Source organism: Cyprinodon tularosa, unplaced genomic scaffold (assembly GCF_016077235.1).
Source record: "Cyprinodon tularosa strain WSP-4 unplaced genomic scaffold, ASM1607723v1 ctg797, whole genome shotgun sequence".
NCBI classification, from domain to species: Eukaryota; Metazoa; Chordata; class Actinopteri; order Cyprinodontiformes; family Cyprinodontidae; genus Cyprinodon; species Cyprinodon tularosa.
The window spans coordinates 432,787-450,219 of record NW_024039559.1 but is presented as its reverse complement, the minus strand read 5'-3'; the positions used below and the strand labels follow the sequence as shown (position 1 = coordinate 450,219).

Sequence of the window (17,433 nt, the reverse complement as noted above, 5' to 3'; positions counted from 1 at the left end):
GTTTTTAAATTTTCTAAATGTTTTTATTTGTCAAGACAATTCATTTACAGATTTTTTTTTTTTTTTTGTGGTTATCTAGTGATTTTTTGAAAGAAAATAAAAGAATAAAAATAGTTAAGCATTTTAAAAGGAATTAAAAAAAAGGAACATAACAGCATTTTTTAAATAAATGATTTATTATGAGAACATATCATTTCACCATTTATTGGGGGTAATTAATTGAATGCTTATTTATTTATTGAACATGTGTATATTTATTTATTTATTTAGATTGGAGTAGATGTGATTAGATGAGCTTTATTGATCTCACAGCGGAGAAATTCACTCGTCACATATTGGCATAGAAGTTACTGGAGGTGCAAACAGGGAGGAAAAAGGTGCATTAAGATGCTTTGTAAAAAAAAAAAAAACATTTAAGGCAACTCGGCCACAGTTGGGATTGAACCCACGAGCTGTTGATCTGGAGACCACTCAGCTTAACCACTGCGCTATAAGTTCGCAACACGTGACAGCCCTCCCAGTCTGGTCAAGTAGCAGGGTGTCACGTATTGCACGGCAAGAAAGTAACACACAAAAACAAAGCTTTCAACGGCACTTATATTTTACAAAACTAAAGAAAACCTATTTTCTTACATACCCTTTTGAATAACTTTGGCTTATCTTAATGAGGAATCAACTTTGGATATGATTTTAATTTCAACATCACCAGCCGCAGCACTGTCTCTGTCGCCTTTCTCTGGTTGCGCTACAGTCCGTATCCCCGGCTCCAACTTAATTAATTTTATTTTTCATTAAATAATAGCGATGCAGATAAATAGAAATAACAGTTCTCAGATAAGATCGGAGGTGTATCTATAACTACGCAACCATTTTCATAAAATAAGATTATGCAGTCACTTGACTGCATAATCTTATGTTAAATTAATTCATTAACTTTATTTTAATCAAAAACAAAATAAAATAGCACAGTATCACACCAAGATCCCAAATAAACCTGCTTTTCAGTTGACTGCAGGCCCACAAACGTCACCCTCAGCACGGCAGAGGTCCCAAGCGCCACCTGGTGGTTGTCCGGGTACATTGCAGTTCTTTTTGAAATAAAAAAACTGGCCTCAGGAAATACAACGTGATTCACGTGGGAATCACACAGGAATCACGCAGGAAACCGTCCATTTCCAACCAGTCCCCACTGTAGTAGGTATCACGCACTTTACGCAGAATCACCAGTCTGTCATTCACTTAGGACACCACTAGATGGAGACAAATCTTACACACTGTCCCTTTAAAAGTAATCTACACACCTCTTAAGGGCGTTCCCTGCTTCACGCTTTGTCATCATTTTTACCTCTATCTTCCATTTTGAGCAAAAAAAAGTTGTCTGCTGCCTCCTTCATTCTAGCTCAGTGCCACATCTGGTCATGATTGGTTTCAGCGACACTAATGTAAGCAAAGGTTCAGATATTTTAACTCCTGCGAATTTCGCTTCACGTTCTTCGAAGGGGTGATGGCGCTCTCGCTTTGCTGAATCAGCCAAAAAACTGCCGCCTTCTACAGTAGGGCCAACATGTAAATGTGGAACGCAAATTAATTTACATTGTTTGTTATCTGTTCTCTTTATGTGCAATGTAGTAGGGAAACGCTGGATTCAAAGATTAATGGTACTTTTTGATTGGTCTCAAATATAAAAACTAATGAGGAACTTATACATGGATTTAGTTTAAAAACAAACAAAAAAACACTTAAATGTCCACTGACTGTTATACTGAACTAAAATAATTGGTACCGGCATCGGCCTTAAAGGAAAAGTCCGGCCATATTCAGAATTCGAACTTCTGAAAATTCTTTAAATATGAAATTATTCCATCCTTTTCAATAAATAAGTGTTTTCAATTCAGAGTAATTTTCATGTGAATGTGCTTTACTGGAGGCATCCATGTTTGTCAAAGAACACTACTGCCACCTACTGGTTAGTGACGTCACGGTGCGGTATCGTCTGTTGATCAAGTCCCAGTGCTGTATCTGGTGTTTGTCACAACGCGCTATTATCCAAGTCATCTTGAAAACATTCTTCTTCCAAATGTTGGCTACATATTACGGGTTTTTCTCTGGCCAGAAGTTCGATGGCAAATCCTCCCTCTTCAAGTTGGCGATCCAACGACCAACCCGTCCGTGGAGGATCAGGAATCAGAAAGGTGGAATAACTCTTTTTTTTTTCACTTTTACCCGATGTATTCCAGCATCCAGCTGCCATGCACGTGGGCATTGTCAGTTTCACTATAGCTCTGGTGAATTTCAATGGTGAAGTCCTCTGGAAATCTTCAATAATTGTTGTTGATTGCAGATGTGTCTAGTAGTTCCCATTGATTTAGTTTGGAAAGCGGGGAGAATGGCGCTAGGCTTACCGCACCGTGACGTCACTGCTGGAAGATGGCAGGAGGGAGGGGCTACTATATTTGGGCAAAAATGGCCGCTCCCAGACTCAGTGATTGCCATGAAAATTATTGTTTTTATTTTTTTTTACTGATGACGCTAAATTCATTAAATCACTGCGAACAAATTAGTTTTTGACGTATAAATAACAATCCATTGATTAATCCTTGCTAACCGGACTTTTCCTTTAAGTTATTTGGAAAATTACAACATATTTAGGTTAACATGTTAAATTAAAGGTGAATCTCTTTAAATCTAAATCTGTAAGCTGTTTTAATAATTTTGGGTTTTATCATATTTTGAAACTTGATCTATACTGATCCAAATTTGAATTATTTAGATTTTCGAAATGGGATCAGCCAAAATTCGCAATGAAGCGGCTGTTCCAACCGTTACATTTCTAAATTATCCCGAGTGGTGCACGACTTTACACCAGTGAATAAAGTGAATGTGATTGGTCCATTATCAAGGGGGCGGGATTGTTGTGGCGAAAGGTTTGCAAGCCATTCTTCTTCCAAATGATGGCTACATATTACCTGTTTTTTCTCTGGCCAGGCATTGTCAGTTTCACTATAGCTCTGGTGAATTTCAATGGTGAAGTCCTCTGGAAATCTTCAATAATTGTTGTTGATTGCAGATGTGTCTAGTAGTTCCCATTGATTTAGCTTGTAAAGCGGGGAGAATGGCGCTAGGCTAACCGCACCGTGACGTCACTGCTGGAAGATGGCAGGGGGGAGGGGTTATTATATTTGGGCAAAAATGGCCACTCCCAGACTTTTTTTCTACTGATTAGAACTAAATAAATTAAATCATCGGAAATGTATTAGTTTTAGGTATAAATAACGATCAATTGATTATTCCTTGCTGACCGAACTTCTCTCAATGGAATAGCTTTTATTTTTGAAATCATCTTTAAAAAACAAACTTTTCTTCATTGTAATTCAGTTTATCTTTCTTTAATATTAACATTTATTCTCCTCTGACATTTCACAGCAACACAGATATGTGAAGCACAGAAAATGACCACAGACCAGGAGACAGTTCAGGTTGATGGAGAGCAAGAGACCAACACAAACCACCCAAATCTGCAGCCAACAGCAGGCCTCATGTTGGCCGAAGGTCTTTCAAGCTATGACATGGCTTTATACCTTGAAAGCTTCCCTTCGTCGGTACTCTAGCTTGGCCATCTCGTCTGCTACCCAGCCAGGGATATCAGGGATGGCGACATGGATGACGTACTTTAGGAGGATTGCAAAGTGCTGAAAACCCACAGAGACCACAGAGGGACAAACAACGCAGGACGTCAGAGTACAGAGACATTCGCTTTACACATTCTGAACTTGGATGGGTCAAAAAGTCTAGTGCACGCCATTAAACGTCTCACAGCACCTTCCTGTTGATGAAAGCGTGCAATAAATACCTCCAGTAGGACGATGGAGATGATGGTCATTTCAGGGCTCAGCCATGGGAACAGGCGCTGAAGCTGCCCACATTGACCAATCAGGTAGCAGTTCACTATGATAGCAATCAACCCCATGGCCTCCATCGCCGTCTGTTGGCGAGAGAAAAGGTCAAACAGGCAGTTGAGATGGAGGCGCCTGAAAGGCATAACGGATGTTTCTTGTAAGCTGCCAACCTGCCACTGTCCGATGTTCTCTACCCTCTGTCCGAACGGTCTCTGAAGGCCGGTGCAGAGCTTCAGGGCGTCGCTGCGGATCTCGATAATGTTGTTGATCAGAGCGCAGATGGCCGCCAGGGGAAAGGCCGAGGAGAAGAGGACCACGTAGCCGAACTGGATGAACATCTCCTGGTAGTCCTGCAGGGTTCCCTGATCACATCGGACGACACAACGCTAAAACTTCGTTCCACTGCGACAAACGTGGGATTTCTGAGAAACGCTGTGGAGGCGGTACCTCATATGTCTGCATGCAGCTCTCAATCTCAGCCTGGGTCATGGCGACAGTTTTGGGTTCTTCTGGTGGATCCATCCAAGATTTCTTATCATCCTTCCCCGCTCCTACGTTTCTTCTCCGCTGACAGAAAGAGTCGGATTCTTTGGAAGAGGAAAAACTGACGTTCTCCCTGCTCTCCTGTTAAACACACTGCTGGTGACTGAGAGCTCTTGAAAGGAACACGTCATAGATTTTATTTTCTAGATTGTTGCTCACTTCCACACAGAGCCGACTCATTTCTATCGGTCTGCACACGGACAACCATAAAGTGCAGCGGAACATGGGATTTCAAATTAATGCTGTTTGAAAAACTCAGTCTCCCAAAAAATATGGAACAATTAAATATGAAAAAATATTGAAAACATAAATTTATAAAATAAAATGTAAAAAAAATGTGGAATATGAAATTAGAAAAAAAAAAATTTACTTGGTAAAAAAAAAAATCTGGAAACCAAAATCCAAAACAAGAATTAAAAATAAAACAATGAAAATGAATTCTGTAAAAAAAAGAAAAATTAAAGAGCATTTATAAAAAAATTGGGAAAAAAATAATGAAATGTGGGAAATAAAATCTAAAAAAAAAATGTGGCATATAAAATAAGAAAAATATTTAACTTGGAAAAAAAAAATTTAATCTGGAAACCAAAATCCAAAACAAGAATTAAAGATAAAACAATTAAAATGAAGTCTGTAGAAAAAAGAAAAATTAAAGAGCATTTATAAAAAAAAAGGGAAAAAAAAATAAATAAATGTGGAAAATAAAAAAAAATAAAAAAAATTTGGCATATGAAATTAGAAAAATATTTTACTTGAAAAAAAAATAAAATCTTGAAAAAAAAAAACAAAACAAGAATTTAAAATAAAATTATAAAAATGATATATGTATAAAAAAAGGGAAAATTACAATTAGAAAAAAATTAAATGTGGAATATAAAATCTGAAAAAAATAAAAATCTACGAAATAAAAGAAAAAAATTTAGTGTCCATATAATCTATAATACTCCCAGCATTAATTATAATAAAGCTATTTAGATGCATAAATCAACAGGATGGCGATAGCCGAACTGCTCCGCTTGAGAAATCAAAATCTTTTGGGCTTTTTTTGGCAACAAGACAATTATTCTTATAGCCAAATTACCAGACAAGACACTTTGATTTTATTAATGTTGAAATAGAAAAAAAAGCTGGATAATAAATGCTGCTGACCTGAGACAAGGATTCACAGTCGCTGTCTTCATCACAGCTGTCAAAAATGCTTGAGGGATCCATCCCATCCTCCACCATAGTAGGACTGTCCTCCAGGAAACTGTCCTCCACAGCCCGCGTCTCTGTCTTCACGTTCTTGTAGTCCACCTTCTCGGTGAAGCTGACTTTCCTCTGCTTTATAACGCTGTCACTCATGTCCCACTCCTCCTCTGAGAACCTGAATCCAGCTTTCAGATCCCCTCTTCTCCTCTGCTCCTGGCTGCAGCCTGCAGCATGGCTGCTTGACATTTCTCTGGGACTCAAAAAGGAGTAGGAAGTCATGGAGGCCTGTGCCTTCCCCAGTGCCAGGCGGCCATATTTGAGAATGATGGCCTGAAGGAGCTCCCATAGCACCTTTGGGGTGAAGACACCGAGCTTGCTTTGTTCATAGAGATATGGCTGAAGGACTTCTTTGATGTTTTGCAGGAACTGGCGGAAAATCAGCAGAGTGGCCAGCATCTGAAAGAAAAAAAACACACGTTATAACCTGTTTTCATCCACTTTAATCAAATTCAGTTTATTTCTATAGCATGAATTCACAACACGTTATTTCTCTTTAGAAAGTTTTCTATCTAAGGAAAACCAGCTGATTGCATCCAGTCAGTGACTTTGTTAGATTTTCTTCTCCTGGATGAGCCTGTATGGAAGATTGACATTCCCTTGCAATGAGCTGAATTCATATCCAACATTCGTCTGTGTCATTTACTCTCAATTTGTAAACACAATGCTTTGCATAAAACAAATGTCTGTGTTCAGCTTTAGAGTCATAGTAAATCATATGCTGTGACTCCATCCTAGGAACAGTTATAGGAATGTTTCTAGGAAAGTTTCTAGGAATATTTCTAGGAATGTTACTAGGAATGTTTCTTGGAATATTTCTAGGAATAGTTCTAGGAATGTTTCTAGGAATATTTCTAGGAATGTGTCTAGGAATGTTTCTAGGAATATTTCTAGGAATGTTTATAGGAATAGTTCTACGAATAGTTCTAGGAATGTTTCTAGGAATAGTTCTAGGGATGTTTCTAGGAATATTTCTAGAAATTGTTCTTGGAATGTTTCTAGGAATGTTACTAGGAATATTTCTAGGAATGTTTCTAGAAATAGTCCTAGGAATGTTTCTGGGAATAGTTCTAGGAATGTTTCTAGGAATAGCTGTAGGAATGTTTCTAGGAACGTTTCTAGGAATATTTCTGGGAATGTTTCTAGGAATATTTCTGGGAATAGTTCTAGGAATAGTTCTAGGAATGTTTCTAGGAATAGTTCTAGGAATGTTTCTAGGAATGGTTCTAGGAATGTTTCTAGGAATAGTACTAGGAATATTTCTAGGAATGTTTCTAGAAATAGTCCTAGGAATGTTTCTAGGAATAGTTCTTGGAATATTTCTAGGAATAGTTCTAGGAATATTTCTAGGAATAGTTCTAGGAATTTTTCTAGGAATATTTCTAGGAATAGTTCCATGAATGGTTCTAGGAATAGTTCTTGGAATATTTCTAGGAATAGTTCCTGGAATATTTCTAGGAATGGTTCTGGGAATATTTCTAGGAATCGTTCTAGGAATGTTTTTAGACATATTAGGAATAGTTCTTGCTAGAGATAGATCTAGGAATATTTCTAGGAATAGTTCTAGGAATGTTTCTTGGAATATTTCTAGGAATAGTTCTAGGAATGTTTTTAAGAATTTTTCGAGGAATGTTTCTAGGAATAGATCTATGAATATTTCTAGGAATGTTTCTAGGAATAGTTCTTGGAATGTTTCTAGGAATGTTTCTAGGAATATTTCTAGGAATGTGTCTAGGAATGTTTCTAGGAATAGTTCTACGAATAGTTCTAGGAATGTTTCTAGGAATAGTTCTAGGGATGTTTCTAGGAATATTTGTAGGAATGTTTCTAGGAATAGTTGTAGGAATATTTCTAGGAATAGTTCTTGCTAGAGATAGATCTAGGAATATTTCTAGGAATGGTTCTAGGAATGTTTCTAGGAATAGTTCTAGGAATGTTTCTAGGAATAGTTCTAGGAATGTTTCTAGGAATGTTTCTAGAAACAGTCCTAGGAATGTTTCTAGGAATAGTTCTAGGAATGTTTCTAGGAATAGCTGTAGGAATGTTTCTAGGAACGTTTCTAGGAATAGTTCTGGGAATATTTCTAGGAATATTTCTGGGAATGTTTTTAGACATATTAGGAATAGTTCTTGCTAGAGATAGATCTAGGAATATTTCTAGGAATAGTTCTAGGAATGTTTCTTGGAATATTTCTAGGAATAGTTCTAGGAATGTTTTTAGGAATTTTTCGAGGAATGTTTCTAGGAATAGATCTAGGAATGTTTCTAGGAGTAGTTCTTGGAATGTTTCTAGGAATGTTTCTAGGAATGTTTCTAGGAATATTTCTAGGAATGTGTCTAGGAATGTTTCTAGGAATATTTCTAGGAATGTTTCTAGGAATAGTTCTACGAATAGTTCTAGGAATGTTTCTAGGAATAGTTCTAGGGATGTTTCTAGGAATATTTCTAGGAATGTTTCTAGGAATAGTTGTAGGAATATTTCTAGGAATAGTTCTTGCTAGAGATAGATCTAGGAATATTTCTAGGAATGGTTCTAGGAATGTTTCTAGGAATAGTTCTAGGAATGTTTCTAGGAATAGCTGTAGGAATGTTTCTAGGCATGTTTCTAGAAACAGTCCTAGGAATGTTTCTAGGAATAGTTCTAGGAATGTTTCTAGGAATAGCTGTAGGAATGTTTCTAGGAACGTTTCTAGGAATATTTCTGGGAATGTTTCTAGGAATATTTCTGGGAATAGTTCTAGGAATAGTTCTAGGAATGTTTCTAGGAATAGTTGTAGGAATATTTATAGGAATAGTTCTTGCTAGAGATAGATCTAGGAATATTTCTAGGAATGGTTCTAGGAATGTTTCTAGGAATAGTTCTAGGAATGTTTCTAGGAATAGTTCTAGGAATGTTTCTAGGAATGTTTCTAGGAATAGTTCTACGAATAGTTCTAGGAATGTTTCTAGGAATAGTTCTAGGGATGTTTCTAGGAATATTTCTAGAAATTGTTCTTGGAATGTTTCTAGGAATGTTACTAGGAATATTTCTAGGAATGTTTCTAGAAATAGTCCTAGGAATGTTTCTCGGAATAGTTCTAGGAATGTTTCTAGGAATAGCTGTAGGAATGTTTTTTAGGAACGTTTCTGGGAATGTTTCTAGGAATATTTCTCGGAATAGTTCTAGGAATAGTTCTAGGAATGTTTCTAGGAATAGTTGTAGGAATATTTCTAGGAATAGTTCTTGCTAGAGATAGATCTAGGAAGATTTCTAGGAATGGTTCTAGGAATGTTTCTAGGAATAGTTCTAGGAATGTTTCTAGGAATAGTTCTAGGAATGTTTCTAGGAATGGTTCTAGGAATGTTTCTAGGAATAGTACTAGGAATGTTTCTAGAAATAGTCCTAGGAATGTTTCTAGGAATAGTTCTAGGAATGTTTCTAGGAATATTTCTAGGAATGTTTCTAGGAATGGTTCTAGGAATAGTTCTTGGAATATTTCTAGGAATAGTTCCTGGAATATTTATAGGAAAGGTTCTGGGAATATTTCTAGGAATGGTTCTTGCTAGAGATAGATCTAGGAATATTTCTAGGAATGGTTCTAGGAATGTTTCTAGAAATAGTCCTAGGAATGTTTCTCGGAATAGTTCTAGGAATGTTTCTAGGAATAGTTCTTGCTAGAGATAGATCTAGGAATATTTCTAGGAATGGTTCTAGGAATGTTTCTAGGAATAGTTCTAGGAATTTTTCTAGGAATAGTTCTAGGAATGTTTCTAGGAATAGTTCTAGGAATGTTTCTAGGAATGGTTCTAGGAATGTTTCTAGGAATAGTTCTAGGAATGTTTCTAGGAATGTTTCTAGGAATAGTTCTACGAATAGTTCTAGGAATGTTTCTAGGAATAGTTCTAGGGATGTTTCTAGGAATATTTCTAGAAATTGTTCTTGGAATGTTTCTAGGAATGTTACTAGGAATATTTCTAGGAATGTTTCTAGAAATAGTCCTAGGAATGTTTCTAGGAATAGTTCTAGGAATGTTTCTAGGAATAGCTGTAGGAATATTTCTAGGAACGTTTCTAGGAATATTTCTGGGAATGTTTCTAGGAATATTTCTGGGAATAGTTCTAGGAATAGTTCTAGGAATGTTTCTAGGAATAGTTGTAGGAATATTTCTAGGAATAGTTCTTGCTAGAGATAGATCTAGGAATATTTCTAGGAATGGTTCTAGGAATGTTTCTAGGAATAGTTCTAGGAATGTTTCTAGGAATAGTTCTAGGAATGTTTCTAGGAATGGTTCTAGGAATGTTTCTAGGAATAGTTCTAGGAATGTTTCTAGGAATAGTTCTAGGAATGTTTCTAGGAATAGTTCTTGCTAGAGATAGATCTAGGAATATTTCTAGGAATGGTTCTAATATTTCTAGGAAAAGTTCTAGGAATATTTCTGGGAATAGTTCTATGAATAGTTCTAGGAATGTTTCTAGGAATAGTTGTAGGAATATTTCTAGGAATAGTTCTTGCTAGAGATAGATCTAGGAATATTTCTAGGAATGGTTCTAGGAATGTTTCTAATAATATTTCTAGGAAAAGTTCTAGGAATGTTTCTAGGAACATTTCTAGAAATTGTTCTTGGAATATTTCTAGGAATGTTACTAGGAATATTTCTAGGAATGTTTCTAGAAATATTCCTAGGAATGTTTCTAGGAATAGTTCTAGGAATATTTCTAGCAATATTTCTAGGAATATTTCTAGGAATGGTTCTAGGAATGTTTCTAGGAATAGTTCTAGGAATGTTTCTAGGAATAGTTCTAGGAATGGTTCGCAACCAGACCCAAGCAACATTTAATGTGTGTGGTTGCAGAAGTATAATTTGCCCTTTAGTCACCAATTTAGTGCTACCTGGTCCCAATGTAACTTCCCATAGGAACCTACTAGCACTAAGTTGCTAACTGGTTAGCAGCCATGTGTCTGACAAACTGGCCACAACCAAACTTGCTTGCGAACCTTCCACCACAACAATCCCACCCTTTTGATAAAAGACCAATCACATTCATTTTATTCACTCGTGTAAAGCTGTCCATCACTCGGGAGAATTCGGAAGAAATGGTTGGAACAGCCGCTTCCCTACGACTTTAAAGCTTTCCTTCAAAGTGTTTGTGATAAAGGTTCTTACCTCCTTTAGTCGCTCCATGTCCTTGAGGTAAAATCCGATGTAGAAAAGACTGAGGTACGAATTGATGAATTCAAACTGTAAAAAAAAACAAGAAAAACATGAGAGGAAATAGAAAATAAAATGGCCTCCAATTAACCACAAATAAAAAGAATATCAGGGGAACTTACGAAAACCATCTTGATGATCAGATTGTTCTCATAGGCACTCTTAAGCCTGTAGTTCTCTGGGTGGACAAAGGTAAACCGTTAGGGACAAAAAGGTTTCTCAAGAAGAATCTCAATTTGATCCGACTTAACTCCCCCCCTGCTGGTTTCCTACCCATGTCATTGAGCCAGTAGGCAATCTTCTTATACACCTCATCGCACACAGTTACGGTGACGGCCAGGAGGATCTTAGGGATGAACCTGGTGATACCAGGCAGCTCCTGAATCTCCATCACCACTTCCTGCAAAGTCAAAAAGTACAAAATCCTAGAATCGGGAATACTGAGGGATAATGGACCTACAGAAGTCACTTGCTTTCACTGTCAGGGAAATCCAAATTCACTGGTCGACCCTTTTTAACTTTTCAGTGGTAAAATAGAAAAACATTCCTCAAGTTTTCCTCAATCCTTTTGTCAGTCTTTCATATAAAACTCAAGGGAAATATACTTTTTGCAAGTAACTGTATCTGAATATGAACATATGTGGGACCTTAAAGCCGGGCATAGACTGTGCGATATTTTTAATCGCTGCACTAAGCTACAAGTCAAAGTGTACGACGAAACCGCAGGGTTAAAAAAGTTCACAGCTCACGATGTTTCTTTCTCACACTGTGCGACCCGACGCTCTGATGCGATCTACCTGGCCACACTGTACGTCCAAAAACCAAATGTTGGACTGAGCGGAGAGAGATGGTGCTGGTTGGACTCGTCAATCTGGAAGAAGAAGAACTCCCTTGTTTGCACATGCACAGTGCTTGAGGTTCTGGTAAATCGGCTCTGTTGGATTTGTCCACGAACACCTCACGACGGCCGACTGAATTTCACACGTTTGATTTTCTCCCGAACTTACGATTTCTGATCGGGAGGTGGTTGTGAGAAGCTGATCGCCCATCGTTACCCCTGTATACTACACGATGCACGATGAGGTTGAAACTCGGCCCGATCGGAAAAATTCTCGCACGACTGGAGAATCGACCCGAAAAGGGCAAAAATTCGTACAGTGTATGCCCAGATCTACGAGGTGAAACGTAATACATTTTTACGTTTAATTAATGCCCTGAAAGTGTAAATGTTTATTGTTTATTTTTAATGCTACGTTCACATCGCAGAAAAAGCAGCTTGTTTACATGCAAAGTCAAATGTTGACGCGCATCAAGGTGCAACAAAAGGTCCTGCAGCGCTTCTAGAGCAGCAGGAGCAGCGCATCGTGATGCATCTGAGGCGTGTGACGCGCTTCAACATGTTCCTCTTCGATGTCTAGCAACTATAGATCCATCTCCATAACCATGTTATCTTGCAGACATTTTGCCATTGTTGTTTTGGAAGATAAACATTCCCGCCGCCGCCAAAATTCTCGTGACTATCTGCCGAAGTTCTTGCAAGTTGTCAAATAGGCTCCCCCTTGCGCTTTGGCGGGAAACTGCTGTGCATCCCTAGAAATTCCAGACCGACGATGCAGAAGCATACCAGCAAAACTGGTTCGCGACCAGACCCAAGCGACATTTGATGGGTGCGGTTGCAGAAGTATAATCTGTCCTTTAGTCACCAATTTAAGTTGCTAACTGGTTAGCAGCAATGTGTCTGACAAACTGGACACAACCAAACTTGCTTGCAAACCTTCCACCACAACAATCCCACCTTCTTAATAAAACACCAATCACATTTATCTAGTAGCTAATTTACATGCAAAGTCAATAGGTGATGCATCAAGGTGCAACAAAAGGTCCTGCAGTGCTTCTAGAGCAGCAGGAGCATCGCATCGTGATGCATCTGAGGCGTGTGACGCGCTTCACAAGCAGCAGATGCTAAAGTTGGAAAAATTTTATGTTTGCTGCTCGACGTGCTACATCAACCAATCAGAGAAGCTGATCTGGGAGCTGGCAGGGAGTCAGACACAGCACTGCTGATGCAGAGCGCTATTATCACTCCTCTGAAACAGTTTATTAACGCCTAAATGAACTTAAAATGTCGAAACCTGCCAGAAAAATATGTTCGCTTTTATTATTCTGGATTCTGCAGTTTGGACCACATACCTGAAAAACGCTAACATCTACTTCCAGTCACCACCAACAGCAGGGAAAACCCCCAGTGGGGATTCCCAGTGACAGCGCATCACCAGTGTGTGGGCGACCGCAATATTTGAAGGCAGGATGGTAATCTGGATGAACTCTCTGCACAGATGATGTTTTCAGGTGGACTTTCTCACTTAAAAACATATTAAAAGTACTTTTTATCGACTGCGCATCTGGACACATTTTACTGGGATTGCTTCAGGAGCGTCAAAGATGGCCTTAGGTGCGTCTGACCCTGATATTTACAAGCTTCTAAAATGTAACAATAGAAGCTTTTTTTGCTGCCCAAAGCGTGTCCGGTGTGAACGTAGCGTAACAGGACGGACTGAGACCTGCAGCTGAAGACAGAGGAGCATGGCGAGGAAGACGAAGCAAAGACAGAGCAGGCAGACGGGCAGGCTGACCAGCCATCTGAACAGAGCTCTCTTCCAGGGAGGGTAGTAGAACTCCTCACAGCCGGTTATGGGACTGCAGCGCTTCACTCCCTGTGGAGAAAAAATCTGGATCAGGAACAGAGCAGCTAATATCTCAGCAGACAGAACACAAACTGCCTGCACTTTATCTTTAAATTAGCACCATGCAGACCAAGTTCAATCTGATTCTGCTGCAACCAGATTCTACAATGCAACACTCAGGGGTTGATTTACCATCAGGCAATTCTAGGCAGTTCCCTAGGGCCCCATGTTCCTGGGGGCCCCATAAAACTCTGTTTACATGTATGGTTAATACAACTATTCCCTATTTCTGCACATTAATTATGTTTTTGATAAGAATAAATGGCTAAAATGCCTTCAGTACGCTTATAATATTAAGTATGTCTCAGCCCCCCCCCCCCTTCAGTGTCCACCATATTGGATCAGTCCATTTGCTGCACATGTTCAGAAAGGTCCAACAGACAGCAGCAAACCATTTGAAAACAAACCATGCAAAGAGCAGTGTTGCCAACTTAGCGCTTTAGTCGCTATATTTAGCCACTTTTCAGACGCCTCTAGCACTTTGATTTAAAAAAAGCTTCAAATCTAGCGACTTTTTTCTGCTCCTGGAGACTTTAGGGCTGGTTATCCTCCCCCAGAAGTGTGTCGCAGTGGGCTTGTTGCAGATATTTTTTAATTTATGCCCAATGTTGAATTGAAAATGTTTAATCCACACCACAAGACAAGAGGGACAATCATGAACTAGCTGTGGGTCTAGATAAGGCTGAGGTGGTGCGGAAGTGGGCGCAAGTTTGCCAGACAATGGAGGGACATGAGGGCGAAAAGGGCGGAGATCCAGGTGGAAAAAGGGTCCCAGCGTTCTCACGCACCTCGGTCTTGCAGCTGTTCCATCTTTACCAGTCGTTTTCCACAATGCCGGTCATACAAACAAAACAAGCCAGTAAGGAACCAAACAGGAAATACACATAGTGTAGAGCGGATGTAGATTTGACCAACCAGAGGCCTCCTGTCTGCGGTCACCTACAATTTTGAAGAGGTGCAGCAGAGTGTCTGCAGAAGCACATCTGTGTTAACTGCGACACAAATGCAGACGACCTGGTTTCTGAGTATAAATCAGCCTTTAGGCAACAACATCTAAAAGCAGCGAACTCTGCTCTCCAGAGCGAGTAGATTGGTAACCCCGCCTCCTGCTCTCCTCTATCTTGTCTGCTGTCATGATTCATGCAGCTATTATTTCATCCAAATGAAAAATGGAGAACAGATAAGCAGATCATGGCTGGTCTACAGTGAAAAGAAGGACTGGGTTATTTACTTTGGCCTTTTTGGAAACACAGGAAGGAGCAATCAGCTAAGTGAGCTTAGTGCTTGGAAAAAATCTTTCATTCCTTTAGAGACAGCATGAAAAGTCAGCTGAGTATAAAACATAGAGAGGAAAACAAGAAGAAAAGGGACAAGAAGAGAGGGACACAACCTAGAACAGATAATGGATGTCTATTCTATTAACATTTCTCTATCTGTAGATGCCTGTTTTTGCCTAGGGCCCCAAATTTCCTAAATCCACCCCTGGCGATACTACAATGGCAATAACTTATACGATGTATAATCTGCAATTACTATTTGATACCCTATACAATAACTATTAGGGATGCACGATATAATCGGCCCCCTATCGGTATCGGCTTTAAAACTGAATATCGGACATCGGCCACCCCACCGATATTTAACCCGATATTTGATCAGCTTCTGAGTTTCTAAAGTCTAAAAAAAAAAAAAAAAATACTACTTCTTCCTCTTCCTCAAAAACTTATTTTTTACAGACTTAAAAACTTCTAAAGACGAGGGAAAAAATATTGATACATTAAAATATCCCAATATCTTCATATGCTGATATATTGCCATTTAAAAACACCATATCAATCTCTTTTACTAATGAAATATTGCTATATGTCATCATTATGCTACGAAATCCCCTGAAAATTCACAAAATTTTTATATGTTGATATATTGACGCGGTATCGATCTATTTTACTAACAAAATCTCACAAGAATTTGCAAAATATCACGAGAGTTTGTAACAGAACGATAAAATTTCACCAGATTCTGAAAGTAAAATAGATCGATACTGCGTTTTTAAAAATCTATTTGATATCAGCATATGAAAATATATTTGAGTATATTATTTTTCAAAGAGTCAGAAATGGATAACAAAACTGCTATTTTCAATGACTACTTATTTCTGTCCAGCTTTAACATCGATATCAGTTATCGGCTACATGAGTTTTAAAATATCGGCATATCGGATATCGGCCAAAATCCCAATATCGTGCATCCCTAATAACTATAAATAAATATAAATATCCATCTATATAAATACCCATGTAACACCCTATGCAATAACCCTGTATAATGATACTAATATATAAAAAAAAAAACTTATATGTGGACGCACAGTATAGATATGCATCTTTTTCTTTGGTTGGCACATTGTTCTTGTTTGACTATTTGAGCTGATGTAACGAATACATTTCTCCACTGTGAGATCAAAAGTCAATCAATCAACTATGTCTCTTGTGAGAACTGCAGTGTGAGCTCTATTTAACTTTACAAAAAGCTGCGCCCAACGTGGGGCTCGAACCCACGACCCTGAGATTAAGAGTCTCATGCTCTACCGACTGAGCTAGCCGGGCTTGGAAACACCAGCCTGTGATAGTCTTAATGATCTCAGCCCCTCCCTGAGCTCAGCTTCTCCACATGCGGTGCAAGCCATGAGCCGCCCCTCCCCCCTGCTTTCAGAGCACATGGTTCCTACTTCCTGCTGATAAACTAAACTAGAGGAGTGAAGCTCATCAGGGACAGGAAAACAAAGAGCTCAGAGCAGTTTGCTGGAGAACAAAAGGATCAGCAGGGGACTAATTGGAGGCGCGCCTCTAAAAGTGACAAAAGATTCTAGAAAACATAAGTGGAGCAAAAGTAAAAGAAGACAAACGGTTAAAAACGGCAAGAAATGGAGAGAGGTGTGACAGCTTATCAGTGTTGATCAAAGTTCAAGAAGAGCGTTGACAGAGTAAAGTTTTCCTTGGATATATGAGCTACTGTGTCCAAATATCCAATCCTCGGCCCCTGAGATGTTTAAATGCCAAAAATTTGGTCACATAGCAGCTGTATGTAAGGACAACGATGTGGAAGGTGTGCTGGAGAGCATGAATATGGAAAATATGTTAAAGAAGTAAAGATTTGATGCTGTAACTGTGGTGGAGAACATACTGCTGCTTATCGCGGTTGTGAAGTGAGCAAAAGATCCAAAGAGATCAGAAAAGTGAAATCGGAGCTCAGAAAAAGTGATGCTGAAGCTGCAAAAGGATCCCATCCCAGTCAGAAAAACCCAAACCAAGAGTTCAGCAAATGAAAAGTGCAAAACCTCTGGAGCAATGTCCCAAAATTGCAGAAGTCTGTTACAAAGAAGGATTTTATACTATTTATGGTAGAAGTAATCAATTATAGTGCTCAGACGACAAAGAAAACAGAATTTTTTTTAAATATTAGTGAAAGCTGCAGAAAAGTATCTTGAAGTGAGAGATTAAACTGGAAAATGGTAGAGAGTATGATAGGAAAACGAGTAGGACCATCAGAAACTGGCACAGTGACATAAGCATAAAGACAAATTAGTAATTATGAGGACGAATTATATACAAAAATTATTATTATTATTTTTTCTGGGGGTGAGTCTTCTTTTCCTGTTTCCTCATTTCACTTCTTATCCATTGGTGGCGGTAATTCAATTTAACTACTTTGCCATTCGCCATAAAACACGAGAAGAAGAAGAAGAGACGGGAAAACTATTTCACTGAAAGGTCTACAACTCTATGGAGTAAATTGTTGCAAATAAAATGAAAAT

At 38.5% G+C, this 17,433-nt stretch overlaps 1 protein-coding gene and 1 non-coding gene across 5 annotated transcripts in view; both read right to left on the bottom strand.

The window, feature by feature from the left end:
- Positions 1–17,433, bottom strand: part of ano8a (anoctamin 8a) — a 49,303-nt gene that overhangs the window by 8,499 nt on the left and 23,371 nt on the right. For 3 of the 4 annotated variants that reach the window (XM_038271248.1, XM_038271249.1, XM_038271251.1), the window contains 9 exons: positions 13,437–13,589; positions 11,149–11,275; positions 10,998–11,053; positions 10,831–10,905; positions 5,589–6,086; positions 4,344–4,520; positions 4,067–4,258; positions 3,851–3,982; positions 3,579–3,689 (listed from right to left, as the gene is read on the bottom strand). In XM_038271248.1, coding sequence (XP_038127176.1) covers positions 3,579–3,689; positions 3,851–3,982; positions 4,067–4,258; positions 4,344–4,520; positions 5,589–6,086; positions 10,831–10,905; positions 10,998–11,053; positions 11,149–11,275; positions 13,437–13,589 — 1,521 coding nt within the window. The remainder of the gene's footprint in view (positions 1–3,578; positions 3,690–3,850; positions 3,983–4,066; positions 4,259–4,343; positions 4,521–5,588; positions 6,087–10,830; positions 10,906–10,997; positions 11,054–11,148; positions 11,276–13,436; positions 13,590–17,433) is intronic. The other variant, XM_038271250.1, reaches the window with a different exon arrangement.
- On the bottom strand, positions 16,153–16,225 carry trnak-cuu. The gene has a single exon. It is a non-coding gene; the product is annotated as a tRNA-Lys (tRNA).